We start from the raw sequence: 26293 nt of genomic DNA, 5'->3' as shown, positions 1-26293 counted from the left end.
GGTCCCTCAAAAAGTTCAAAATAGAACTACCGTATGACCCAGCAGTCCCACTTCTGGATATATTAGAGGGAATGAAATCATTATTTCAAAGAGATATCTGTACTTCCACATTCATTGCAGCATTATTCACGATAGCCAAGAAGTGGAAATAATGTAAGTGTCCACCTATAGATGAATGGATAAAGAAAATGTTATATATATAAACATGAGAAATTCATTCAGTCATGAGAAAAAAGGAAATCCTGCCATTTGCAGCAATGTGGATGGAATCTGAGGGCATTATGCTAAGTGAAATAAGTCAGAGAAAGATAAATACTGTATGATCTCACTTATAGGTAGAATCTAAAAAAGCCTTACTCATAGAAACAGAGTAGAATGGTGGTTACCAGGGGTTGTGGGCTGGGGGCGGGGGGATGGAGAGATGTTTGTCTTCCAGGTATAAGAGGAGTAAGTTCTGGAGATCCAATGTACACCATGGCGACTATAGTTAACAAATACTGTATTCTATACTTGAAAGTTGCTAAGAGAGCAGACCTTAAATGTTCTCACCACCACCAAAAAAAAAAAAAAAAAGTAATTGTATGAGGTTATGGAGGTGTTAACTAACCCTGTTGTGATAATCATTTCACAATAGATATGTGTATTAAATCATCACATTGTACACCTTAAACTTACACAATGTTATGTCAGTTATATCTAAATAAAGCCAGAAAAAAATAATGCCTATCTTGCAGTGTTGTTATGGAGATTATATGAGATTATGTTTATAAAAAAACCCTAGCATGGTGTCTGGCAAAAGGCTGGTTCCTTTCCGACTTCCACTCATGGTAGGGATTCAGTTGACTGAGTGACCAAATGGTCTCCTGCATATTTCAGGTCAGCACTCAGTGGCATGGTATCCACTTTTTGTTCCATTTGATTCTTATTCTTTTCTTTGCCTTGTGTGTTTCAGGTTCACAACCAGTATCCAACTGAGTTTGAATTCAATCCCTATTACTTAAAGTTCTTGGCTTTCCACTATGTGTCTAATCGCTTTAAAACATTTCTCCTGGATTCAGACTATGAAAGATTAGAGCACGGTACGTGTTTGCATGCCCTTGTTCCACCTTTTTTGTTAGTTTTATGTGTTTTTAATTAAAGACACTAATAAAATAACCACCCCCAAGTGTGGCAAGGCCACTTTAAGGTTTTGCTCTACAAACTAAGAAAGCAGAATGGACATGAATGAGTGAGATTATGTGCTGTGTTAGCTCTTAGGGGCTGCAAGTGGTCATCATGTAGCACCTTTGAAAAGTTAAATCTGCTTATTACTATTTTACTATCTCCAAGCAGCATCACTGTTTGTGGAGAAACACTTGACTCATAGTTTTTCCATCCCTGGTACACTCTGGTAGGTAAGCTGCCTGCCCCTGGAAGCAGTTTGTATAGCAGTTACGGCATGGGCTGTGGAGCAAACAGAATAGTTAAATTTCAGCACTGCCAGTTACCAGCCGAGTACTTTGCAGAGGTTAGGTACCTGTCTGAGTTTCCTCATCTTTAAAATGAGGATAATAATATCACCCACCCCTTTGGACCAGGATGATCACATTAGGAAATATTTGTAAATTTCTTAGCATAGTTGCTAGCACAAAGTAAGAGCTCAACAAATTGTAGACATCACCGTTGTTATTATAATGTTTAATAGCAGCAATAGTCGTAAGGAGCAGACTCTCAAAAGCCAGGCAGCCCCTGTGAAGACGTTTCCCCAAGGGGACTTTTACATTCTTACTTTTGCTGTTTTTATAGGGAGGGGGAAGGGGGATACACATGAGTATGTTTGTTAAGAAGACAGGTAAATAAAGAAAATCAGTATATATTTCCTATTTTCAGTATATTATATATACCTGAATATTCATAAAGAAGGCTCTCTTAATGGCTGAAAATATTTACTAATGTTCTCAGTTTAAAATATGAAAGCAAAGAAATACTGCTTTTCAGTGCATGCTATTAAAATTATCTAGCATGATATTTCATACTTTTGGTAAAGGAGACAGCACTGATGAGACCATTTCCTTTCCTGTTTGTACTTCCAGACCTTTGTTGACTCATAAAATTGTCATTCCACACATCATAATCAGAAACCTTAATTTTTTAAGCACCCATGTGTTGGGAAGACATTAAGTAAAGCTGGTTACAGTGGACATTAGAGTCACTTGGAGAACTTTTTTAAATGACTGATGTCTGGGGCCTATCCTCAGAGATTCTGATTTAATGGGTCTGAGGTGAGACCTAGGCACTGGGATTTTTTTAAGCCCCTTTTTTTTTAATGAGTGGCCAGGGTTGAGAACTACTCTTCTGCCCTCTACAGTTGAAAGGTAGAGAAGAAACATTAATTAGTCTCAGGGGCCCCTCATATTATAGGATTTTGTGCAGCCTTGGGCATGAGACCTACTTTTGTGATAAATAAAATGCTTGTTGACTTTTGACTGAATCTTTTCATTCAAAGCAAGACAGCACTGCTACAAGAGGCACCCTTCCTGGCCTTTTAAAGAAATACCTCCTGCCTCACCCTAACACCTCTTCCTCTCTATTAAAAATGAAGTGGGCCCATGTGAGTAACAGATTGACTGTTTGAAAGGTACAAATATAGTACCTGAAGTGCCCCGCCTAAATTCAGCTTTTGTGTTTAACTCATCCAAGGATACGGACCACATCCTTCTGACATCCAAAGTCTCCATGACCATGATTTGTGGTATATATAAAATACCAAAGAAAACACTTTAAATAGCTTCATAATAAACAGCCAACAACTTAAAAAAGAAACATAAAGTTATGTTTTTAACTGAGTTTCATCAAATCATTTTCCTCCCATTTTCTCTTGAAAAATGTGTAGAATGTCTCCTGGCATGGACCTCTTTGAATCCAGATATAGACGCGGGATGTCGATTGGAAGGGAGTCATGCTGTCCTGCTAAATGCTTGGGAAAACTTTATCCCAGGTTTTCCTTCCATTTGGATTTGTTTCCATATAGCTATGAAGTCCATTCCTATCTTTAGCTTTGCAGTCATTTTCTAAGGCTTCTGCACATGCACTGCTGTTTCTAGAGCCGTGTGAAATATTCCATTTTTCATCTGCTACATGCATCATATTTTTAGGCAAACTGTTGATTTATCTGACTTTTGTTTTGCTGATTTTTTGTTTTGGGGGGGTGATTTACAGGAACTTTATTTGATGATAAAGGAGACAAGCGTGCCAAAAGAGGAATTTGTATTTGGGAGTGTATCGATAGAATGCACAAGAGGAGTCCCATTTTCTTTAATTATTTATATTCACCAGTGGAAACAGAGGTACAGAAAGAAAGCATTTATGTTTCATTTTTGGAATATTTTGTGTTAAAGTTTTCGTTACTTTTTGAGCGTATATAAGCTGTTTAAGCGTTTTATAAACATTCAACTAGGTTTCATACCAGAAGCTATTTAAAAGTTGATACACTATGGGTTTAGGTTATGATGGAATGGAGACTGATACCAAATTCTTGACCACAAAAATTAGAAGCTGGCCCCTGAAACATAGAAAGGATAACTTCAAGAAAGAGCAAGTCAACTTTCCCTGGGAAGAAAGAACAAACAAAACTTGAAACCTTAGCAGGCCGTGTAAGCAGAAAAGATTTCCCTAAGTCCATTTGTACCAAAGCCATGGAAGAACCCCTATGAGAAGCAGGGATGTTTGGAGCCCAGCCCAAGAAGGATGACCTCTCAGGGACAGCCATCCTCTGCCATGCATGTCTGCATGAAATAGGCTCTGCAGTGGAGTAGACCACCTTACTCAGGGGCAAGAAGGCCTGGCCCTGGGCCCCATGCAGTAGGACCTCACCCTGGCCTTTCTCCAGATGCACCCTTCTCATGAGGTGAGGTGTATGAGAAACCAAGGTACACGCTTGGATGCCTCTCCTTCATCTAGACCATGCTCTGGCCCTTCAAGATTCCTTGCCCAAATTCAAGTTACTCACCAGACCACTTCCCCAAGCCTGTGCCCCAAGCCAGTGAATGTACCCCTAAGCCAAAAGGGCAGCTAAGGAGTAGCTGTTTGGACAGGGAGTAGACAAGAGTTTAGCTGCATGGGCTGGGGTATATACACATGTTCATAATAGACCCTCAGAATATAGGACAGAGCTGGGTCAAGAGGAGCAGGGCTTTAGGCCAAGAACTGGGAGCTGGGACCAGCTTTCCCAGTGCCACTCCTTCCTGGTGTAGAATTCCCAGAAGTCCAAGAATTCTCAATTGGAGCCTGGCCTTCTAGGTCATTAGGAAGTTATATTTGTCAAGGTAGGAGCATAGAACATATTTTATCTAATAGTTATGTTGATGTATAATGTTTAAATATATAGATATATGGTATTTGAACCTCTATTCATACTTTTTCCCTGGACCCTGCAATGTTAGGGGCTGGCCTGCCAGTAAGCTTGGGGCACTTTGGGGTCAAGATGAAACTATATTTCAGAATTTTCTTTATACAGGCCCTGAAGCCCAATGTAAACGTTTCCAGCCTCAAGAAGTGGGATTACTATGTAGAGGAGACCCTTTCCACAGGGCCTTCATATGACTGGACAATGCTGACCCCTAAGCAGTTCCCCTCCGAAGACTCTGAACTGGCCAGAGGAGCTGGGCCCCAGAGCCAGAGGAGAACAGTGTGGCCATGCTATGATGATGTCAGCTGTGCTCAGCCCGATGCTCTCACCAGCCTTGTCAGTGTAAGTCCGCCGTGTGTAGACACACTCCTAGCGCACCAGGGGACCTGGAGGCACATGAGGCCTCAGGAACTGACCTTAGGTAAGACTGGTTCACCAGCTCCTGGACACAGCTCTCCTTACTTTGGGTTAGCATTATAGCTAGCACTACAGGAGTATGAGGACACCAGATTTGCTCCCATGGATCAGTGGGGAACCAGGCTCAGGTACTGGCAAAGAGTCTCAGTAAAAATGAGCTTTTCAGCGTTAGAAGGAAGCATTCGAGTAAATGGAGCAATTTTGCAGCTTCGCAGCTGTTTTAGCTGGCCAGGCAGCCTGAGTCAGGCCTGGGTAATGGCTTTTGTGGGTGCCTTACTTCCTCTGGTCAGAAGTGTGGGCAGCTGATGGCCTGATGGGAGCACCGCCAACCATCTTCTACAAGGAATATTTTGGAGTGAAGCCATCCTGGCAGTAGCTACCCTGATGAGAACAGCAGCGCTGAGGAAAGGGTTTGAGCCCAGATTTGGGCCAAACAGTTCCTGAAGAGTCTTCTGCGTCCAGTTTCCTGACCAGGAGGAGCGCGCTTCCGTGAAAACACTGTCACAGAGGCTGCTGCTCTGCTGTGCAGCTTCCCTGTCTGAAGGAAACTCCATTCCTTGGGCATTTCTTGGTTCATTGTTTCTACATCTGGTTTGAATCATCAGAGCTGAGGGGTTCCTCTGTCAAGGACAGACTTCTCATATACCTCAGCTATTACAGTTTGGACACCAGCCCAGTGCTTGACCTTTTGCTGTGGCCATCAGAGGTCCTATGGGCTGGCCAAGGGTGAAGGTGTTGGGGATATTTATCTCACCTCTCTATTTAAGCCATCTGTACAAAAAAAGGCCCAGTTACAGATCCTAATAAATCATCTTTGCCACAATGCATCACACCAGCTAGAGCTCCCACCTCTATTCCTGGCTTGGGAGACTTCTGAGGCCCCATGCTTACCATGGTTTTTCACTGCCCTCTGGCCATGCTGTTCTTCTAGTACAGAGGGGGTGTGGCTCTGGGGAACATCCTGATTTCTATGAAATACTTATCTGTCAGAAAACCCCTTTTAATTACTTTGCAGGAAATTGAAAGACTGGAGCATAAACTGAACCAAACAGCTGAGAAGTGGCAGCAGCTATGGGAACGGGTAACTGTGGACCTTAAGGAAGAGCCCAGAGCAGACCGTGTGAGTTGGCAAAGCCCTCTGAAGAGCTACTTCTGAGCTTCTGGAGGGCGCTAGGTCAGGTGGGGCCTCTGCCACAGGTAATTCAGGAGGTTTATGGCCAAAGGGAGGGTCATGCCCTGAGGGTCCAGGGCAGAAAGCTCCAGATGACTGGGTACTTCCTGAGTGTCTCACTTTACCACAATGACATAATACTTATGTTCCAGGGCCCTGTATCCAGGGGAAATTACTGGGTTCTTTTCTGTCTCAGCGCCTCTGTGGTTTCAGCTGATCTTCTACCACATGAGGGAGGAGGGGAATGCCAAGACCTTGTTTGCGCCAGAGAAATAATCAGAGAAAATGAAATGTTTTAAATGAGCAAAATATGCTGCTTTCTGTTGTTCACACCCCCTTTTTGTTTCTGAATTAAGGAACATTTATCGTAAAAATAGTTTAAAACCAAATACTCTTGTTTTCTGCATCTCACAGCCCCTTCACCTGTAGTATGTGGAAGGGCTGTGCTGAGCACCATCCACACTTTGCATTCTGTTAACCCACAGTGAGGGAGTGGTGTCTCAGCTCAGGCACGCTGGGACAGGCTCAGATCACACAGCTGATAATGTGGGGCGGCCACCAGTCAAACCCACATCAGATTGACTCCAAGTGCAACAGAAGGGAAGTTAGGACAGATGAGTGTTCTGAAGAGCACTTCAGGAAAGGAGAGGTCGGCAGGGTCAGATGTCACAGAGGAGTCAAGGAGCAGGGAGTGTAGAAGGCCTCCAGTGTGGTAAGATGGGGTCCTTGGGGGCCTTCTCTTGCCTTCAGATGGCAACTCAGGAGCTGTTATCAGACAGGCCACAGGTAGGTGATGTCTTACTGCTTTTTTTCTCAGAAGAATAAAATAGTTTCTTAATTTTTTTTTCTGATTATGAAAGTGAGATATGTGTATTCCTTTAAATAAGACAATACACAGAAAGTTATGAAATAGACAGAAATCACCCAAAATTTATAACCTAGAAATAAACCACTATGCCATCAAACTTGTTTTATAATTCTAAACACACATATAAAAGGGATTTACTATACATGCAGTTTTAAAAACCTGCATTTTTTTTTTACTTAATATGTGGCATACATGGCCTTCAGTTTGTCACTGTATGTAAATCAGCATCATTTTTACTGGCTGTCTAGAAGTCCATTGTATGAAAATACCTTTTTTTTTTTTTAAGCAGTTGCATAATGATAGACATTTAGGTGGTTTCTAGTTTTCTGCTAGTTTCCTAAAAAAATTCCAGGGTAAACATCTCTTTATATATATTTTACATATACATATATATGGTCCAGTTTTTTCCTTGAGGTAAATTTTTAGAAGTGAAATTATCGGATCAGTTGCTTAAAGTCTTTGGAAAGCTTTCCTAGCTCCTGTTCTGTCTTTTTCAGCCCCAGAGACACCCTTTGGGCTCCCCAGGAATTGTGTCTACCAACCTCCCTTCCTATCAGAAGAGGTCTCTGCTGCATCTCCCAGACAGCAGCATGGGGGAGGAACAGAACGCCAGCATCTCCCCATCCAACGGAGTGGACCGGAGAGCAGCCACGCTGTACAGCCAGTACACGTCCAAGAATGATGAAAACAGGTTGACATTGCTGAGCCCTGCCGGGTGTACTGAAAAGGCTCTCCCCACCCTGCCCTGGGCCACACCGCAGGCCCTTTAATAAGCTAGGCCTGTGCCGTGCCGCCTTCTGTAAACTTAAAATGGATCCGCTTTAATCCTTTGTCTCTGTTTTAAATGCGTTAGATGGTTCTTGGAAGAGGAAAAGTCAAAATTACAACTAAAATAATGCCAAGAGGTTGTAGTTCTTTGTGGCGGGTCCTGATTGCTATTGTCTCGTGTCTGCCAGATCTCTTGAGGGAATATGTGTTAGTGAGCACTTTTTCAGGGGCAAACTTCAGAAATCCAGCGCATGCTAGCTCAAGCAGAAAGGAATTTACTCACATAAACTGGGAAGGCCAAGGATGTGCCAGTTTCTCACACAGCATCTTCAAGCTTCTGTTGTTTGCCAGCTCTGCTTTCTCCTATGGGCTGCATCTACCCCAACATGGTATAAAAAATGGCTACTGGGCTTCCCTGGTGGCGCAGTGGTTGAGAGTCCGCCTGCCAATGCAGGGGACACGGGTTCGTGCCCCAGTCCGGGAAGATCCCACATGCCGCGGAGCGGCTGGGCCCGTGAGCCACGGCCGCTGAGCCTGCGCGTCCGGAGCCTGTGCTCCGCAACCGGAGAGGCCGCAGCAGTGAGAGGCCCGCGTACCGCAAAAAAAAAAAAAAAAATGGCTACTGAGAGCTCCAAACCTCACAAGTTTGGTAATTCCAGCAGAAAGAGGCAGCCTTTCCCCAAAGGTCTAACAGAAAAATTCTAGGGGGAGCTCTGATCTTTTTTGGACCATCTGGGGGAAATAGAGGCTTGACCAACAAAAACAACAGATATCCCCTTTACAGCACTTTTTAAATGAAAAATTAAATTAACTGCTATGTCATCATTATTTCTAGGTCCTTTGAGGGAACGCTCTACAAAAGAGGGGCTTTGCTGAAAGGTTGGAAGCCCCGCTGGTTCGTTTTGGATGTAACAAAACATCAGGTAATAAATACCATCACAGCCTATAGAAATCACTTCTCCCTAGGCTAGGCTCAGTCCCCGGCTGTTGTGTGACTCTTAGCAGAAAGGCACAGCCTTCATGTACAGAATGCTTTCCTAAGGCCTTTCATATGCTGCCTGAGGCTCCTCCATGGACCCAGTGAGGAGCAGTAGTCCTGAGACTGAGCACAGCAGCCTTCTGAGAGAGTGCAGGTGTGTGCAGGCAGAGGCAGTGACTGCTGAGCCCAGAGCATTAAGAGCAATAGAACTCTGCTTTTTAACGCTCATGTTATCTCCTGCTGTCTGCTCTTAAAACCCAGACCAAGAGAGGACCTGAGGTTTTCAGCTTGTTGCATACCACATGCACATACAGAACCCGTGCCTATGAATACTCCCCAGAATACACATTACCTTCATCTTTGCAGCATAACACATCCATTCAAAATCAAGGGTGTTCATTTATTCAACAGACATTTATTGCACACTTTATCTGTGCCCATCACTGTACTTGGTACTAAAGAAGGCATCATTATCCCTCAAAGGTGACAGCAACAGAGGATGGAGGGAGCCCTGAAATAGGCAGAAGGGGATGTGCCCACCCAAGCCTGAAATCCACAGTGGGCAAGTACTAGACTGGACCTCCCAGACCACGCTGGGAAGTCTTTTCCCCACTGCTAGGTTCTTTGCTGTGGCTGTAGCACCCCGCACCACCCTGAGTGTCAGAATCTTTGCTCCAGTGATCTTGGTTGGGGTGGAACCCAGCCCTTCTGCACCCTTCACTAGTGAGACTTGCATGGTCTCCCACGTTCTGACCACAGACCTCACTCTACCTTGGACCTGACCAGTCAGCCTTGAGCAGCTTCTCAATGCATTTGTGTCCAACATGGAGTCTGTTCAGAAAGATACGGACTGTTACGCCAGTACAGTGCTCTTGTTGGACCTGCATCTAGATGACTTCTGACAGATGAATACTTTGCATGGGGACCCCCTTTCCCTCTGCTCAAGGAGTTTCATAAAGGTTACACAGAATCTTTGTAGAAGAACATAGAGAAGTTTTTACAGATATGCAATGGAAGCCCTTTTTAGGGGGCTGGACTTTAAACAACATTGTCTCTGAAACCATAGAGCCTACACTGTGTAGAAAAGTTCCATTAAATCACTAAATATAACAGGAGAATGTCATAATTTTTCTATAATTTACAATTACATCAAATTATATTTGCATTCTTGCCAGTCTTTTAGATTTCTTTAACACGAAAGGTATATGGTTTTTCTGTTTAGTCCTACTCATACTATGCCTGAAGGGAGAGGCAGAGAAAAGTCTGAGGCCAGAACCACAGAGACGGAGGCGCCAAACACATTCCTGCCGTGTAGATTATAGAGGGTGAAGTCCAGACTAATTTCGTTAAGAGTGATGTCCAGTCCTTCCACACAGTAACACTCAAATGTTGAGCTATTTATTGTTTTTCAAAAGTCATTTTATATCTACCTGCTATTTGGAAACTTGTTTTTTAAATATAAGATAGCTTGAACATATTTTCCTACCAGTTCATAATAGATCTTAACATTTTTGAAATGTTGTATAGAATTCCATATTATTGATGTACCATCATTTAATTAACCAACACCCTATTGACAGATATCTTTTCAATTGTTAGCTAATAAAGGCAGTGCTGAAGGAAACCTCTTTATAGGTGTGTCTTTGCATGCTTGTGGGAGTGTTTCTGTAGGATAAATTTCTAGAGGTGGGAAAGGTGTATCAATAGGTATAAACATTTTAAATTTTAGTTCATATTGCCAAATTGTCCTCTAAAAGGCTTCTGACTAATTATATCCCCACTAACAGTGTTTGAGAATACCTAGTGCCTTCCATTCAACCTGAATATTGTCAGGCATTTTAATATTTCTTAATCTAAGTGAAAAGTGAAATCTCATTGATTTCATTTACTTTTCTTTGATCAGGTAGATTGTTCATCTTCTCAGATGTTTATAGGTCACTCACATTTCTTCTGTGACTTGCCTGTTGAAATCCTTTGACCATTTTTCTATTAGATTATCTTTTCCTTCTCAATTCTAGGAATTCGGTATGTATTCTAAACATTAACCCTTTTTCATATGTTACATATATATATTTTTTACAGTTGTTAGTTGACTTTTTCTATGTGTAATACATTTATTTGTTCAAATTTCAAAAAAATATGTCTTTTTCCACCTTTCTCCCAGCTGTCTAATTCCTCTTCCTAGAAGCAACCAGCGTTTTTAACTTCTTGTCTATTCTTTCAGGCATAGTTTAGCAAGATGTGGGAAAGCATTCAAATACATTTTGAAAAGCCATGCTGTTTTCCCTTTCTGTGTCTCTTATACCCCATGTATCTTTTTGGTTCCAGCTGCGATACTACGACTCGGGTGAGGACACAAGCTGTAAAGGCCACATTGATCTGGCTGAGGTAGAAATGGTCATCCCTGCTGGCCCCAGCATGGGAGCCCCAAAGCACACGAGTGACAAGGCTTTCTTTGATGTAAGTCGATCTTGCCTTTTCTTGGCTCTCTTTGCACGTGATCCCTTATAATCCATCCACCTCCAAGAATCATGGGGCCTCAGAGCAATTGGTGGTAACTGCACATGGGTCACAGACCCACCCCGGCTGTGGGAATTGCTACAGAGCTTGAACCCAGCACTCTTCATCCCCAAACCTGACCTCTCCCTGCTGTCCATATGTCTCAGAAAGGCTGCACATCACTTTGCACAAAAGACTCCTTTAAAAGGTATTCAACTACACGTGGAAGCAGATGAACTCCTTGTTAAATACTGTTAGTTATTCACTCACCACCTACTGTCGAGAACAGATATTACTTCCCTTTGTATCCATTGATCTTCATGCTTGATCATCCACAAAAAAACATCCTTAGTCACACATGATGACTGTGTGCCCTAACATCTTCAGCAGTCCTTAGGTGGGCCTTGGGGCATTTTATGGGCCACATGATAGGGACTTATCTAATCCCCAGAGCCAAGCAGGACTTCATATGGAACACAGGTCATACTCTAGGGCCCTGCTCAGGCTATGAAGCCATTTCCCTGACTCTGGGCTGCCAGTGTGGCCCCAACTGAAGACTTAGAGAAGGGGATGGAAAGGGGACATGAAAGCCAACCCCATCATGGTGTGGATGAAGCTCGGCCTTCCTGGCGCCTGTGCTGCACCGGTGCAGTGCATGGGCGGGGCCAGAGACTCCAGCTGTTCCTGACCCTCTTCCTCAGTCAAGGAAGGCCCCGGGAAGATGCAAAGTCAGGCTTTCCTAGTGTGTCTCTCTTCTCTGCCAGGCCTTTCTGTTGACATCCCCCTTGACTTTGGGGGCCAGGAAAGTATAATGACTCTAAAGGCAATGACAGTATGATAGTGGGAGGCAGAGAAAATAACAGAGGTTCTGGGGCAGAACGGAAAGGGAAGGTCACAGGGATTTATTTGCTCACTTGCCCAAAGCCATAGACTAGCCCTGCCCTTCATCTCTGGTTCTCTTCATTTGATTTTATAGCTCAAGACCAGCAAACGTGTGTATAACTTCTGTGCCCAGGATGGACAGAGTGCCCAGCAGTGGATGGACAGGATCCAGAGCTGTATATCTGACGCCTGATGCCCATGGTCAACCCATGAAGAGGGAGGAGGGGCTTGTGCTGCCAGATAGGAAAAAAGTGTGTGAGTCCTTGAGGAGCTGACAGCTTCCTGCTGGTTCTGATCACTCATCCTAGGGCCTAAGGTTCTCCTACCCAGACTTACCCATTCCCCTCTTTTAGCAGTTGCTAAGTCTGCTTAGCCTGAGTAGATGTGTTACACAGGTCTGGTCAAGAGCCCTAGGCCCTCCCTGTATCTTGCACTAGGTTGTTCTAACAGGGTCTTCATGGTTAGGGATCAGAAGAATGCTTCCTGAGCCGACCGTCATCCATCCCCTAGGCAAAGTGGCTACCACCTACCTGGGTCCTTCTTCATGAAAGATAGATAGATCCTTTTTGTTCTCCAAGGTCCTAATATCCTTGGAGAGCTTTCTAACAAGCAAAAATCAAAATCCTCCAAGACTATCTTCCATTCTGCATAGAATAGGTTTCCCATCAAAGGCTCCTGTTCTTACTGCCTGACCTTAGAGATGCTCAGTTCTCTGGTGCTGTCAAAGGTGCTTCCGTGATACCTGCTCGACCACTGGGGTTCACAGCAAGACCATCAGTGCTCAGTGGCAGGCAAAGGGGGGCACACAAGATTATCCTGATGGGAAAAGATTGTCCAGAGAATGATGCAGTAATCACCAGGCCAATGCAGGAAAATACTGCTTCCAAAACACTGAATTTTCTAGGCCAAAGGTGCCCTGAGGATGCAGGACTTTGTGTTCCCATGTATTCTTCTGCTCCCTGACAGCTTCTTACACAAAATAACATGCAAAAAGCTGAATGCACTAACTCACAAAACAGACACTTGCACTGAACTAATAAAGTGGAGATGTTTGAGAGACAGAAGCCAGCTGTTTATGACCACACGACCCCTATGACAAGGGCTGTGTAAACCAAGGTCGCATTGTGGTGTGACTGGATACCCAAACGGCACCTCTGCACATGAACAGTAGGGACTTGTTTGGTCTTTAGGTTTTCTTTACTTTTGATAGCCTGTGTTTGTTCAGCTTAAGACACCAGGAATGCTGTTTCTCACGGCGCACAGAAACAGCTTTTCTGCAACAGCCGCTGCGGTTGGCTGGAGTCGTAGGTAGCTAGATCATTACATTTGTTTTGAAATGTTAATATGTTAAATACCAAACTAATATTTCAAAAATATGTATATATGAGTTCTTATATCCTTGTTTTTCAGATAGTCTGCTTATAATTTAATATAAAATTAACTGATTCATTCATAAAATTTCAGTAGTGAAATGGTTCCCTTTTTAAAAAGCCGCTTTGTAGATTAAAAATAAATCAGATTTTCAAATTTAAAGTTATCTACACACTAGAAAATAGAACTGTGTTAATATATAAGAAATTGGGGGATGATAAGAATGAAGGATTTTTCTATCATTTTCATTTTATAAATTGCCACCTGTGAAAATGGTTTTTGCACATTATTTGTATTTTTCTTTGTATATGAAATAATTTTTTGTACTCTGTAAAATATGGAGCCCGTTGTACCCTCAGCTATTTGAGACTTTACACAGTGCTTCTTTTGTAACTGGATTCTTGTAACTTTCATGAAGGCGCTACATGCCTTGCATTCACTAACCACCTTGAATTAAATTTATTTCTTAAGAAGAATCATCCCTCATTTACTGAAATAAAGTTCACTGTGCATTGCTTAGCACTCAGAAGGCAACATTTATGATTCATACGTGGGGCTAAAAGTTCAAGGGTAAAATGCAGCATAACCCATTTCTTGCCTTGGTTCTCTTAATGTCATCACTGCCCTTTGCTCAGGAAGTAACCAGAGACACTGGACAGGCTGGCCTGAGCTTCTGGGTTCTGGATGCACTGCTGCAGAGTTTAGGTAAGAGACCTGAGGCCACCACTCTCACCCAGAGCCTCCAGTGAGCTGTGTGAAACTGGTTAAGTCCTTTACCTCTTCCCGGTCGCAGTTTCACCACCTGTGGCATATGGCAATTTGTGAGAACTTTAGGCAGGAGAATTTTAACTCTAGTTTGGAAGGAGGTTTTTCTGCTTCAGGAAATAGCTAAACAGCACAGATGAAGGATCAGTGCTTTCAGTTCTGGACAACACTTCCTCTAGATAAGCCCTTGGAGTTTACCTTGGGGACTCTAACTACATCTCGAATGGAGCCATCAGAATGCAGGTTCTCCTCAGGGCTGAACCTCTAAGTCTTGACATCCAGGAGCCCTCCCTGAGGGGGACCCCCAGGGTGAGGCAGTGGCATCCCCCTCCTGAGCCTTCAGATCTCCTCAGTCTAGGGGCTCGTGTGACCCAGGCCAGGGCCCTCAGGCCCTCATTAGCCCCAGGCCTCTCTTCTGAATGGCTGGCCCTGGGACCTGCCATTCTGTCCTGCTGTGTCCCTGACATTCAGTAAGGAGGGCAACAGCTGGGACTGGGAGTTGAGCACAAGTGTCAGGACGCCCTGCATTCCGCCCGTCCTAGCTGTGACGGGGAGAAGGGCGCTAGATTCCAAGGAAGAAGGACTGGGGCCCCTGCCCCTGCGGCTCCTGTGACAAAGCCTTTCTCCTCCAGGCTCTTGAAAGATGCAGACCCGAGGGAGCACAGGAGCGCAAGCCCCACTCCCCAAAACCTTCAGCCCAGGTTCTTTATTCTTACCTCCCAAACCCTTCGCCCAGTGGCCTCCCTCCAGAGCCAGAGCGTTAACTGTTAATGGTACGGCTGGTTTGCTTCTCAGTGAAAATTGACATTTATAGATACTTCACTAGGAGTTCTTTTAAGAGTTGTTAAGTAACCCCATTATCTCATAAAGAACTTCTGAATAATCTCAAGATTTTAGGCTGATAACCAGGAAATGCCCTCAGCTATGGCAACCAGCAACCAGAGCTATGAAATAAGCCAAAAATAAAGCAGTGCTGATGAAGAGATAGGGCTTGGAGCAGCACTGCCAAATAAATACATAATGCAAGCCACTTGTGTATCTTTTTTAAAAAGTAAAAAGAAATAGAGGGACTTCGCTGGTGGCGCAGTGAATAAGACTCCGTGCTCCCACTGAAGGGGGCCAGGGTTCCATCCCTGGTCAGGGAACTAGATCCCACACTCCACGACTAAGAGTTCCCATGCCACAACTAAGAGTTCCCATGCCACAACTAAGGAGCCCACATGCCGCAACTAAGGAGCCTGCCTGCCACAACTAAGACCCGGTGCAACCAAATAAATAAATAAGTAAAACTTTTTTTAAAAAAAGAAATAGATGAAGTTCATTTTATAACATTTGATCTTATTTTCAATAATATATTTACCATAATCTATCAAAAACACTATTTCAACATGTAATCAATACAAAAAATTATTAATGAAGTATTTTATAGTCTTCGTTCATACTGAGTCCTCAAAATCCAGTGTGCATTTTGCACTTACAGCACATCTCAGTTTGGACCACTGTGTTATCTTTTTTCCGACACCACTTCTCTTATGAAATGCATGTCATTTTCCCACTCCATTCTCCAGTTCTCCCACACCAGCTGGGTGTCCAGCAGCACATCCAGTTCTGATACATCCTCCCCAGAGTCAGCACAGACCCCACAGTTAAGGGCTCAGTCCCATAAGACTGCCCCCTTCAGAGGCCAGTTGCAAGTCCCGGGGGCCATGAAGAACGCAAAGAACTCAGGAAAATACTTTGCTTATGTTTACTGGTTTGGCGTAAAGGAAACAACAGCAGCCGCATGGAACAGATGTGTGGGGCCAGGCTTGGGAGCAGTGAGTGGCGTGGTGCCTCCATGCCCCCTCTGGGTGTGGGCGTGCCGCCCTCCCAGCACTTCCGTGTGGTCACCAACTGGGAAGCTCTCTGGGTCTTGTTCAGGATGTTTTCATAACCCACTCTCCAGCCCCCCTAGAGGCTGTAGCTTCCCACACTATTCACACGTTGTTCCTTCTGGTAACCAGTCCTCATCCTGAAGCTATCTAGGGGCCCCAGCCTGAGTCACTGCATTCACATAAACACACGTGTGGTCAAAGGGACTCATTATGAATAACAAAGGCACTCCTTTCACTCAGGAAATTCTAAATGTTTTAGCAACTCTGTACCGCAAACCCAGGACAAAGACCCCCCCCCCAAAAAAAATTTGTTTTTTATTATACCACAACTAGCCACATTCCAGTGCTACCATGCTAGGCAATGCAGATTTAGAGCAAGTGGCCTGCTCACAGCAGAACCAAAGTGGGAAGAGCTGGGAGGCGAGAGACCCGGGTGCTGGCTCTGTTCTAATTCACTATATGACATTGAACCTTTGCCTTAGCTCTGCAGGCTTTGACCTATAAAATGAAGGACCCAGATCTGTGATTTTGTGATTCCAACGGTTCACCTTTGCAATGATTGAGATTCCAAACTGAGATTTAAAGGATTTGCTGAACAAGACCAAATCATCTATAAATCAACGCTTCTTAAATTATAGTGCGTGTATGAATCACCTTGTTAAAATAAAGATTCTGATTCAGGAGGTTTGAGAAGGGGCTTGACATTCCGTATGTCTAATAAGCTCCCAGGTGACGCTGAGGCTGCTGGTCCAGAACCCTGCTTGAGGTGGCAGGTGTGTTAGCCCCAGCCCTCTGAGAAGCAGGCCCAGAACGGGAAGGAAAGCGGGCGAGGCTGGGAGGGCCAGGAGACCTGGGTGCAGGTGTGACCTTGTGAAAGACAAAGGGAAGGGAGGGAGGAGGAAAAGTTGGGTGGGAGACTTAGACTGTGGAGCAGTTCTAAGGAAGCCTGGCGAGACAGGTGAGAAGTCCTCAGGAGTCGTCAGAGGAACCCCACATCTCCCAAGGGTGGGCCTGCCTGGGAGCCCTGCCCCGCTTAGTCATCAGCAGGCAGCAGCCAGGGAAGCAGACACGGTAGTAGATTCCAGAAAGCACAGCTGGGGCAGACAGTCACGCACAGTCCCTGCAGTCAGAGACCCGGGGGAAGTCTCACGGCGGTTGCAGTCCACCCCTTGTGGCCAGGTTCAGAGAGCAGGTCCTCCCTGTTTCCCTTGGGCCTCTCTTCCTAAGGGAGACTCAGAGGAGAGAAAGAGGGGAGTCGGAGGGCTAACTACCCTGTCATGGAGTTAATCTCACGCTCTCCCTCCCCTACTCTCCATTTTGAATTCCCCTCACTCTCAACAACCTCAGCTTGCCTGGTGACGTGACCAAAACCTTTGATGGGGGAGGAGGGACCTGAATACTTGGTAATTAGACCTGTCTCAGGTCAGGGCTGCTGCACGGGTCCTTTCTCAGTTACAGTGGGGATTACTTGGAGGTAGCTAGAGGATCACCCAGCACACACCTTCCTTCCTGCCCCCATCGTGTAGAAGCAGCCCTGCCTTCTGCTGATCAGGGTCAAGGATCCCTGCTGGTTCCTGGACACAGGAGTTCTAAGCATCCTGGTGGCAGCCATGAACTATAGTGCAAGGGGACCTTTGCTGTGTCCCGGGCCAAATGCTAAGCTGCGTGGAATTCCACACCTTTGGATCCGGCCTTCTGTAAGTCCCTGGGCAGTGGTGCTAACTGAGGCTCTGTGGTCAGGAAAGGGAAACCCAGAAGCGTTCTCTATCCCTGTGAAGATGAACCACTGGCCCTTCCAGGATGGAAAGGGCCTGATGTAGCTGACTTGCCCCAGGCGGGAATAGTGCCACATGAGGGCTCAGCATAGGTCTCTGCTGCTGGCGGGCTGGACACTGAGGGGCGGCAGTGCCTAGAATGGCCTTGGTATGTCTGTGCTTTGGGGCCCATGTTAGCCTTTGCATGGCTTCTGCCTCTGCCATTGTGGCCACTCCACTCATGCTCATCGTGCTGGTTCTATGTAGCCAATGATAAGGACCAGCTAGCATCAACCGTCCAGGTCATTTTGTTTACTTGCTTAAATTCACTGCCTTAATGTGTTGGGTGCTTTCTAATGGGCATTAACACGTGGCACTAAAATCTTCATGTTTTCTGCCGTATGTCCATCCACTTGTCTCTCCCCCACATCTCCTTGTCCCCAGTTTTCCCATCCTTTTCCTTCCAGGCCCCTGACCAAACAGGCCATTTGGCCATTGCCCAAGAGTGTGTGTGTCTTCTCACTACCTTGGGCCAGTTTTTGTGCACGAAGTACATGACCAAGTCCTCTGCTCACAGCTCTACCCAGTGGGAATATTTTCCATTTCCCTTTACACCTCTGTCATGCAGCCACAGTCCATCTTCAGCTTGTACCCATGTACCACATCAACCCATCCATAAACCAGGCTCAGGCTTTTTCTTCCTCTTTCAGCTGGTTGTACAGGACCCTCCATGTGGCTATAGGTACCAGCCGGGGGACAGGCACTGGCTATGTCCTCATGCGGTTTACTGGTGCCCTCTGGCCCCGCTCAAGCTCAGCCCCAGAGGGAGCATTTCCATCTTATGAGTAGTCTACTGCCAGGCCCATCTGACTCTGAATTGATGCACCCAACAGACCCCCAACTCAGAATGGGCAGTTTCAGATGCCCCATATGGTGTGCCCCAGTCAAATGTTCCAGAGCTTAGGAACCAGAGCCTAGTAACGTGCCAGAAACTTTCTCAAAAGGTGTGTGATCCTCTGTTGCCAATCGCATAGCCTTGCTGTAGAATCCCAGGGGCCTACCCTGTGATTCTCCCACTGGGACTTCCCACAAGCTTCATACTACATCTTTTCCCTTTCCCACTGCTGACACTTCCAACACCAGAGAGTCTGCCAAATTATATGACCCAAGTGGCAGGACTGCTTGCACTGCAGCCTGGACCTTCTGCAGTGCCTGTTCCTTTTATGGGATCCACCTACAGCCAGCAGCCTTCCATGTCACCAAGAGTAATATGCTGTCTGAAGCCCCAAACATGGGTACCAGGCACCATGCTGTCTTCACCATTGTGAAAGAGACAAGATGTAGCAATTTCTTTTACTTGGGAGGGGATATCCTGGCATACCCCTGGCCACTGAACCCCTTACAAACTTCACTGAAGTGGCAGGTCCTTGAGTCTTCGTAGGTTTATATGCCACACTCTGAACTGCATGTGGTCTCGCCAGGCCTCCAGCACAGAGGCACCTCTTGCTCATCCTGTCTCATCACCATGGTGTCACTGATGTAGTGGAGCACTGTGGTACTCACGTGGCCCTGATCTCTGGGGATTATATTATGACAAAGAGCATATTATCACAAAGGGATTATATTATGACAAGCATAGCCCTGAGGCAAAACTGTAAATGAATATTGTTGTTCATCCCATGTGAATGTGAGCTGTTTCTGATCCTCTTTTCTAACTGGAGTGGAAAAAGAACACATTTGCCAAATGACCGCAAACCACATACCTAAGGCCTTATTAATCTGCTCTAGCAATGATTCCACATCTGACACAGCAGCTGCAAACAGGGCTATCACTTGCTTAAGCCTGAGACAGTCTGCAGTCTTCCTCCTGGATCTGTCGATTTCTGCAAAGGTCGCACTGGTGAATTAAATGAGAAATGGTAGGACCACCACCCATTCGTCCTTTAAGTGGTTAATGGTGGCATTCATTTCTGCCGTAACCCCTAGGATGAGATGTTATTTTTTATTTTCTACCTTGAGCAGGGTGAGGGAGTGAGAAGGCACTTTCAGAAGTTTCCACTTGGCCTCCTCTCCTATGAGAGCTCCTACCCACTGGGCCAGGCACCCAATGTGGGGTTACCCCTACTATCAGAGCACCTGAATTCTAGTTAAATACTGGAGTACAAGGGACTGCCGGGTGGGTTGTAGACCCAGTGAGCCCACTGCAAGCTGAACTGTAGCCAGGATTCCACTTGCTACCTGACCTCCATAGGCCCCGCTCTGAAAAAGGGCCTGTGATGATGCTTCGAGTCTCCAGGTGTTAATGTCAACTCAAACTCTGTCTACTGCTCCCCTTTCTCTAATGAAATGGGGAGCAAACAAATGGCCGTAGACCTTTGGGGAAAAACTGAAGGAATCCCCGTGATACATACTGGTTGCAGTTTTGCAGGGTCCTTCGTCCTAGAGGCTTGGCCACCTCTTCAGTCGATGGGTTCCATGTCTGAAAACTGGCTCAGGTCTGGGAACTCAGCAAGGGACCGTGACTCGCTGTTGCCCTGCCTCCTGCTCCTCCACGCCCGTCTGCTTTCCTAGCTGTTGATACGAAGCAGAGCCTACTGGCTGCCCGTCCGTCTTGCCCCTAGGGACACCATGTTCTGTTCACCATCTCTACAGATTTCTGTAGGGCAAGCCCCCTTGTCTGCCCTCTGCCTTGCCTGTCACTACTGGCCTTACATAATACATCATTCCAGGTGCCCATTTCCCTCAGCTGTCGTAAATTTCTTCTCTACCATCTGCCAGGGGAACTTGGGTATTTCCATTTCGTTGAGTGCCGGCCTCTGCTTTTTCCAGACCTCTAAAAGAGTCTGCTCCATCCCCTGGCATCCTAGCTAGGGTAGTAAATCTTGTGTCTCAACAAAGTGTCCTCACGTCAATGGAATCTTGCTTATCCGGTCTTATGCTCCAGCTGCCTTCATCAAGCACTCTCAAACTCCAATCCCAGGAGCATCCCCCTCCTCCTGCCAGTATCCACGATAGTTCCTATTCTTTCACGAGATAGTCTCTTTCCCCCTTATCAGGTCCAGCACGTCCCCAACCAGATTATTCTGGAATTCAACCCTAATCATTGTCCTTGGCAGACAGGAGAGAAAGCAGGGGCAAGTCCTGGGAGGGCCCTGTTGCGGGGGCGAGGCCTCTGTGGCATCTTTCAGTGCAGCAGAGATGGCAGTTCTCATGAGGAAGGGTGGGTCACCCCTGCCAGCCCAGAGGGTCAGGGAAGATGCAGCACCAGTGACCTCAGGGGTGCCATGCAGATGCCTTCAGCTCAGGTCTCAGGGTTCCAGATTTCCCCAGCTGGGCCCGGTCCTCACACAACTACCTTGGCTGAGGGCTCAGACTCATCTGGAGCTCTGCAACTCTATTTGTCTTCACCTGCCACTCAGCTGTACCTGCCCCCCACTCCAGGGGTGAGGGCCCCTTTTCAGGCACACACACCCCCGGGCCCCCTGCTGTCACTCACCCACTGGCTGCTTGTTAGCGGCCTCTGTGGGGCATCAGGACGAGCGAGCAGTGACCAGCCCATCTTCTGAAGGCACTGTTCCCCCCTTATTTTTCAAATGCCTGAATTATCACCCCTGCCACAGAATTCTTCTCCTCTAGGAAATTTTCCCAAGTCCTCACCAGTGAAATAGTTAGCATTTGAGCTACTACCTGTTCTAGGGACCATCTGGGGCACCCACCAACCAGGATGGCATCCTCCTGCCCTCCCCTCAGAGTGAGACAGTCTCAGGTCCTCTTCTTACTCTGCTTCCTCAGACCATTTATGTCAGTTCTGGTCCTTAAAGGAGTAGACAGGAAGACGGGATTCTATGTGCAAGAGATTTCTGGGGGTAACACCTGTGAGGGAAGGCGGCCAGGGAGCGGGGGGCAGCTGGGAGGGACATCAGACTCATGTAGGTTTGACCCCTACGGAGGAGAGACGGGAGGACAGAAGGTGGAGCACAAGAGTCTTAGGCTGCAGTTCAGATCTAAGAAAGCAACAAGGCCAGTGGGGGAGAGCTCGTGCCAAGACTGCCTGTCAGGGCAGTCCAGGGACCTGAGAGCAAATGGTGACGGGTGTCAGAACACTGCAGCGCGGGCCAGTCTGAAACCTGAGAGGTGCATTTTCATGGCCACCACCAAAGGTCTAGGGGCTTGTCTCTCTTGGAGCTCCAGACTCAAAGGAACAAAGGTGTCAGCCTTGTCTACCTGAGGTCAACGTCCACTAAGCAGAAGAGGGAGGCAGAAGCGAGCGTCAGAGTGATGTGATAAGAGAGAGACTCAGTCAGCCATCGCTGACTTTGAAGACGGAAGGGGCCATGAGCGAGGGAATGTGGGCAGCCCCTGGAAGCTGGGAAAGCCTCCACGAAGGAACACAGCCCTGCTGACACCTTCATTTTAGCCCAGTGAGACCCATTTTGGACTTCTGACCTCCAGAAATGTAAGATAATAAATCTGCCGTTTTAAGCCACTAAGTCTATAGTAATTTGTTACAGCAGCAACAGAAAACTAATACAGCATCATACAGATGAACTGCCGTGATACACGAAATTACAGAGATGTGTGTAGGGCACTAGAGCCCTGGGCAGGGATGTTGCATGGGGGATGGCCCAGGGAGAGGCAGGAGGGAGGCAGAGGGTGGAGGTGTTACGGAAGGTATGGGCTCGGGGGTCTGGGCTGGGTTGGGAAGGAGCTGCTGCAAGGCCCTGAGGGGGCCGCTCACACACACGCAAACACAGTCCTGACACACAGGCAACAGACAAGGGCTGCGAGTTCACACACGTACACTTGCACGTGTACACACCCCAGTGACGTAGGTGCTTACACATGCAGACGCTGTCGGACACGGGCCCACCCATTGCCTCTGTCAACATCCAAATTCCCTGGGGGCAGCTGAGTTTAGCAGGTGGGGCTGGGGGGTCCCTGCCATGACCCCATCAGTTGAGCCTCACCAAAGGGAGGTGACCAGAAGTTATGTCTCTGCCCAGGGCCTTGGTATGTGAGGTGCCATGGTCAGCCCTAATAAGGGGCACGTTCCCCCAAACCTCTGACTGTAGGATGGCACCTACTATGAATGGGCCCATCACCCCCCACTATGGTGTGTCCGTCTTTTCAGGCATTTGTGTATCATTCCTGCTTGCTGTGTGCTGATGCCTGTTCTGGTTATGCTGGACCCCAAGTAAAATAAGCCACTATCCAGACATGCAAGGTTTGATATCTAGTGTAATCAAAGCTGACAGGGTCAGGACAGCTAGGGGCCTGTGGAAAGATGGGAGGAGATCCTAGTCCAGCCCTGAGGATCACAGAAGACTTCCCTGAGTGACTGACATTTATGCTGAGTTCACGGATGCAAAGGTGCACGGAGGAGGGCAGGGAAGGCAGTTAAACCAGGTTGTGATGCAGTTTAAAAAGATCTCCCTAGTGAAGAACACACCGGGGAGAGTGAGAAGGGAGGGCAGCTCGCAGCCACTGTGCTTGTTCAAATTTGAGAAGGCAGTGCGGCTGGATAGATGTGGGAGCCTCGGAGACAGGCCTGAGGTGGCATCTGTAGGACCTGGGGCCTGACTGGTGGGTGGAGGGGAGGGAGGGGGAGGGGCAGTCAGGACAGGCCGGTGGATGCCTGGGACACCTGAAAATGTCCCCAGCCTCAGAGGCAACTGCCGGGAGACAGGGAAGGATGGCCAGGTGGAGCACAGGTGCCCTGGCCCCGCCACCCCAGGAGGCCACTTGCTGCTTGGGGGGAGCAGGGGGCACCCGCGGAGCAAGGGCATGCGCAGCCCTTCCGGGCTGTGGGAGGGGTTCTGTCCCACAGTGTCAGGCAGGAGACCTTCTGCCCAAGTCACAGAGCCACCGAACCACTTGACGGAAAGAGAGAAATGGAGCAGCCCCTCCCTGCTCTGCAGCTGAGGGGCCAGTAGTTTAGAAAGGTTAACTCACTAGCCCAAGGTCCCACGGTAGCGTCTGACAGAGCCAGGTCTGCACCCAGGCTTGTGTGACTGCATCCCCGGCTCGTCCTCCCCGGCATCATACTTCAACCGGGCCAGGGACCCATGACCTCTGCCTCCCCCTGGGCCTGGCCAGGCCACCTGGAGGCCACTCAAGGCCAGGACTCCACAGCCTCAGCCTCCTAGGGCTGGACCAGGACGAGAGTTCCATCTGTGCGTGGACTAAGCTGGGATCCTCCACCGGGAGGACACACGGGCCCTCAGCTGACTCACAGCTTGCACGCACGCCCTCCCGCCACAGGCTGCCCACCCCACAGCTAGACCACCTGGGAAGCACGATCCCAGGCTGGAAGTGAGGGTTCCTGCCTCCCTCCAAGAGGGGCACAGACCTAGCCCTCTTGTCCTCCACTGTCACACAGCTCAGCAAAGCTGGGTCTTCCAGGAAATGCAGCCCTGGCCAGAAGAAACAGAGTTGAGGGCTTAGAACCAGGATGCTTGTGGGATCCTGTGAGACCTGGTCCTGTCTGAGCCTCTGTTTCCTCATCTGAAATGTGAGGTTGGGCTCCTTTACCCTAAAGCTCCAGCAGCTGGGATGGACTTTTGCCCTGCTCTACAGCCCCTGGCCCCCCTCCAGCCAAAGGGCTGGGCGGCAGAGGCCTTGTCCCTGCAGAGGGGCCCCGACTCCGGCCTCAGCACGTCCACCTCCTCACTCCCCACAGGTCCCCTGAGGTCCGGCGTGGCCCCAGCCAGAGGAATGTGAGCCATTCCCGGCATCTCCTCCCCTGTGGCCAGCCCGGAGAGGGGCTGGGGCCTCTGGGCCACTCTGACAGGAAATTAGCTGGGCCTGGCCTTCCCCACTACCAGCTGCTCCGCTGACCCTGACCCTGTGTTTTCCGAAACCTGATACTGCAAATTTCACAGCCTCTTCTAGGTTCCTGAGGAGGCCTGGCTGAGCTCCGTGTCTAACGAGCCTCCAGCCTACACGCAGCCTGCCCTCCTGCCCTGGAGACTCCAGCTCCTGCTGTGACCCTAAGCCGGCCCTACCCTCTCCAGGCGAATCGTCTCCCATCTGTGTGTGTGAGAGCGTCTCTGACTGTCCTCCTGAGTAGCAGGCCCTGTGCCCCCGTGAACCACAGCAGTGACACAGGTGGGGAACGTGCGGAGGGGGAGGGCTCTCTGGAAAGAGGAATGGTCGTCACCCTCTTGCCTGTGACTTGCTTTTTAACTTTGCTCTTTTGTAGAAGGATTCTAAAAGAAAACCAATAAAATGCACCTAAGCCATCAAAAAAAAAAAAAAAAAAAAAAAAGCAGAATCCGTGCACGAAGCAGCTGCAACATGGAAAACGGGCCAGAGGCACGTAAGAGAGGATGTGGGGAGACCACTTAGGAGGCCGTTGTGGTCCAGGGAAGAAGGACGGTGGTTTGGATTCGGATGGGGCAGTGACGATGCAAAGCGCTGCACACAGTCCAAAGCGACTGAGGCAATAAGATGGGGCGAGATGTGGTCATCTGGCCACGGAGGCCCACGGGGAGAGGTGTCAAAGGCCTCCAAGTTTCTGAGGGGCACAGCTGGCTGGTGCCTCTCACCGGGCGCTGGCCAGGGCTGACGCCGGACGGGACAGGACGGTAAGTTTGGCCCTGGGCCCGTGGAGGCTGCCGTGCCTTTGGGACAGCCTCGTGGCAAGGAAGGGGCTGGAGGCGCACATCTGGGGGACAGAAAAGTAGGGACGGTCATCCAAGCCGAGGGCGAGGGCTCAGAGGAAGAGGGAAGAGAGGCAGCCTGTGGCTGCAGGGCACTGGGCGGAGGGCGGATCTGGCAGGAGGGGCGCCAGGGGTGTGGAGAGAAGCAGGGGAGGGCGGTGCCACCCACGGAACGGAGAAGAGCGGTGGGAGAAGCCAGGAGTGCTCGGAAGGCTGGAGGGTTGGGGCGCTGCGGAGCCGGGGAGGGGCTGAGAAGTGGGCTCAGCGCTTGCTGGAAGAAGCCAGCGACTTGACGGGGCGCGTCTGAGTGGAGGGCGGAGGGCAGAAGCCAGACCCTGGTGGGCGGGCAGGTATGTGAGAGGGGAGGAAACGGAGACAGGCGAACAAGCAGCTCTCTGGAGGACATTTACTGGGAATGGGAGGCAGCAGCTGGAGGGGATATGGGATCAAAGGGGCTGTCTGTTCGCTTTTTAAGGCAAGGGAGACTTGAGCATGTTTCCATGCTGCTCAGGAGGATCCCGTTGAGACACGAGGTTGGCAAACCTGAGAAAGCAGGGTTGACAAACAGAAGGACGGTTTGGGCCAGCAGGGGGCTTGCCTGGGCCCCTCTGCTTGTCTGCAGCTGGGCCAGAGGGGGCACGACCCACAGCCTCCAGCCCGGGGCGTCCTCGCTGCCCACCCAGCCACACTGCGCCCCAGAGGCGCCGGGAGCGGCCCCAAGAGCCATCCTGGCCGGTTCTGGCCTGACAAGAACACCTTCTCTGGGATGCTGAGGTTAGGGAACACTGGAATGGCTTCCAGCACTTCCGAGGGCAGTTCCCGAGGTACAGGGGGCATGCAGGGGTTCAGGGAAGGGGCATCTCTGCCCTGCGCACTGGGCTGGCCAGGGCACTGCCC

General features: G+C 48.3%; 1 protein-coding gene across 3 annotated transcripts in view; it reads left to right on the top strand.

Moving 5' to 3' along the window:
• SBF2 (SET binding factor 2) overlaps nt 1-13940 on the top strand; it is a 474973-nt gene extending 461033 nt beyond the window's left edge. For 2 of the 3 annotated variants that reach the window (XM_082626803.1, XM_082626801.1), the window contains 8 exons: nt 953-1079; nt 3199-3326; nt 4496-4729; nt 5820-5924; nt 7341-7534; nt 8447-8534; nt 10919-11050; nt 12066-13939. In XM_082626803.1, coding sequence (XP_082482929.1) covers nt 953-1079; nt 3199-3326; nt 4496-4729; nt 5820-5924; nt 7341-7534; nt 8447-8534; nt 10919-11050; nt 12066-12164 — 1107 coding nt within the window. In that variant the 3' untranslated portion in view covers nt 12165-13939. Of the gene's footprint in view, nt 1-952; nt 1080-3198; nt 3327-4495; nt 4730-5819; nt 5925-7340; nt 7535-8446; nt 8535-10918; nt 11051-12065 lie in introns of all 3 variants that reach the window. The other variant, XM_082626802.1, reaches the window with a different exon arrangement.
• Nucleotides 13941-26293: the final 12353 nt, after the last annotated feature.

Source organism: Mesoplodon mirus (genome assembly GCF_964341445.2).
Source record: "Mesoplodon mirus genome assembly, chromosome: 7".
In the NCBI taxonomy this organism is placed as follows: Eukaryota; Metazoa; Chordata; class Mammalia; order Artiodactyla; family Ziphiidae; genus Mesoplodon; species Mesoplodon mirus.
The sequence above is the reverse complement of the archived record's forward strand: the minus strand, read 5'-3'. Positions and strand labels throughout refer to the sequence as shown.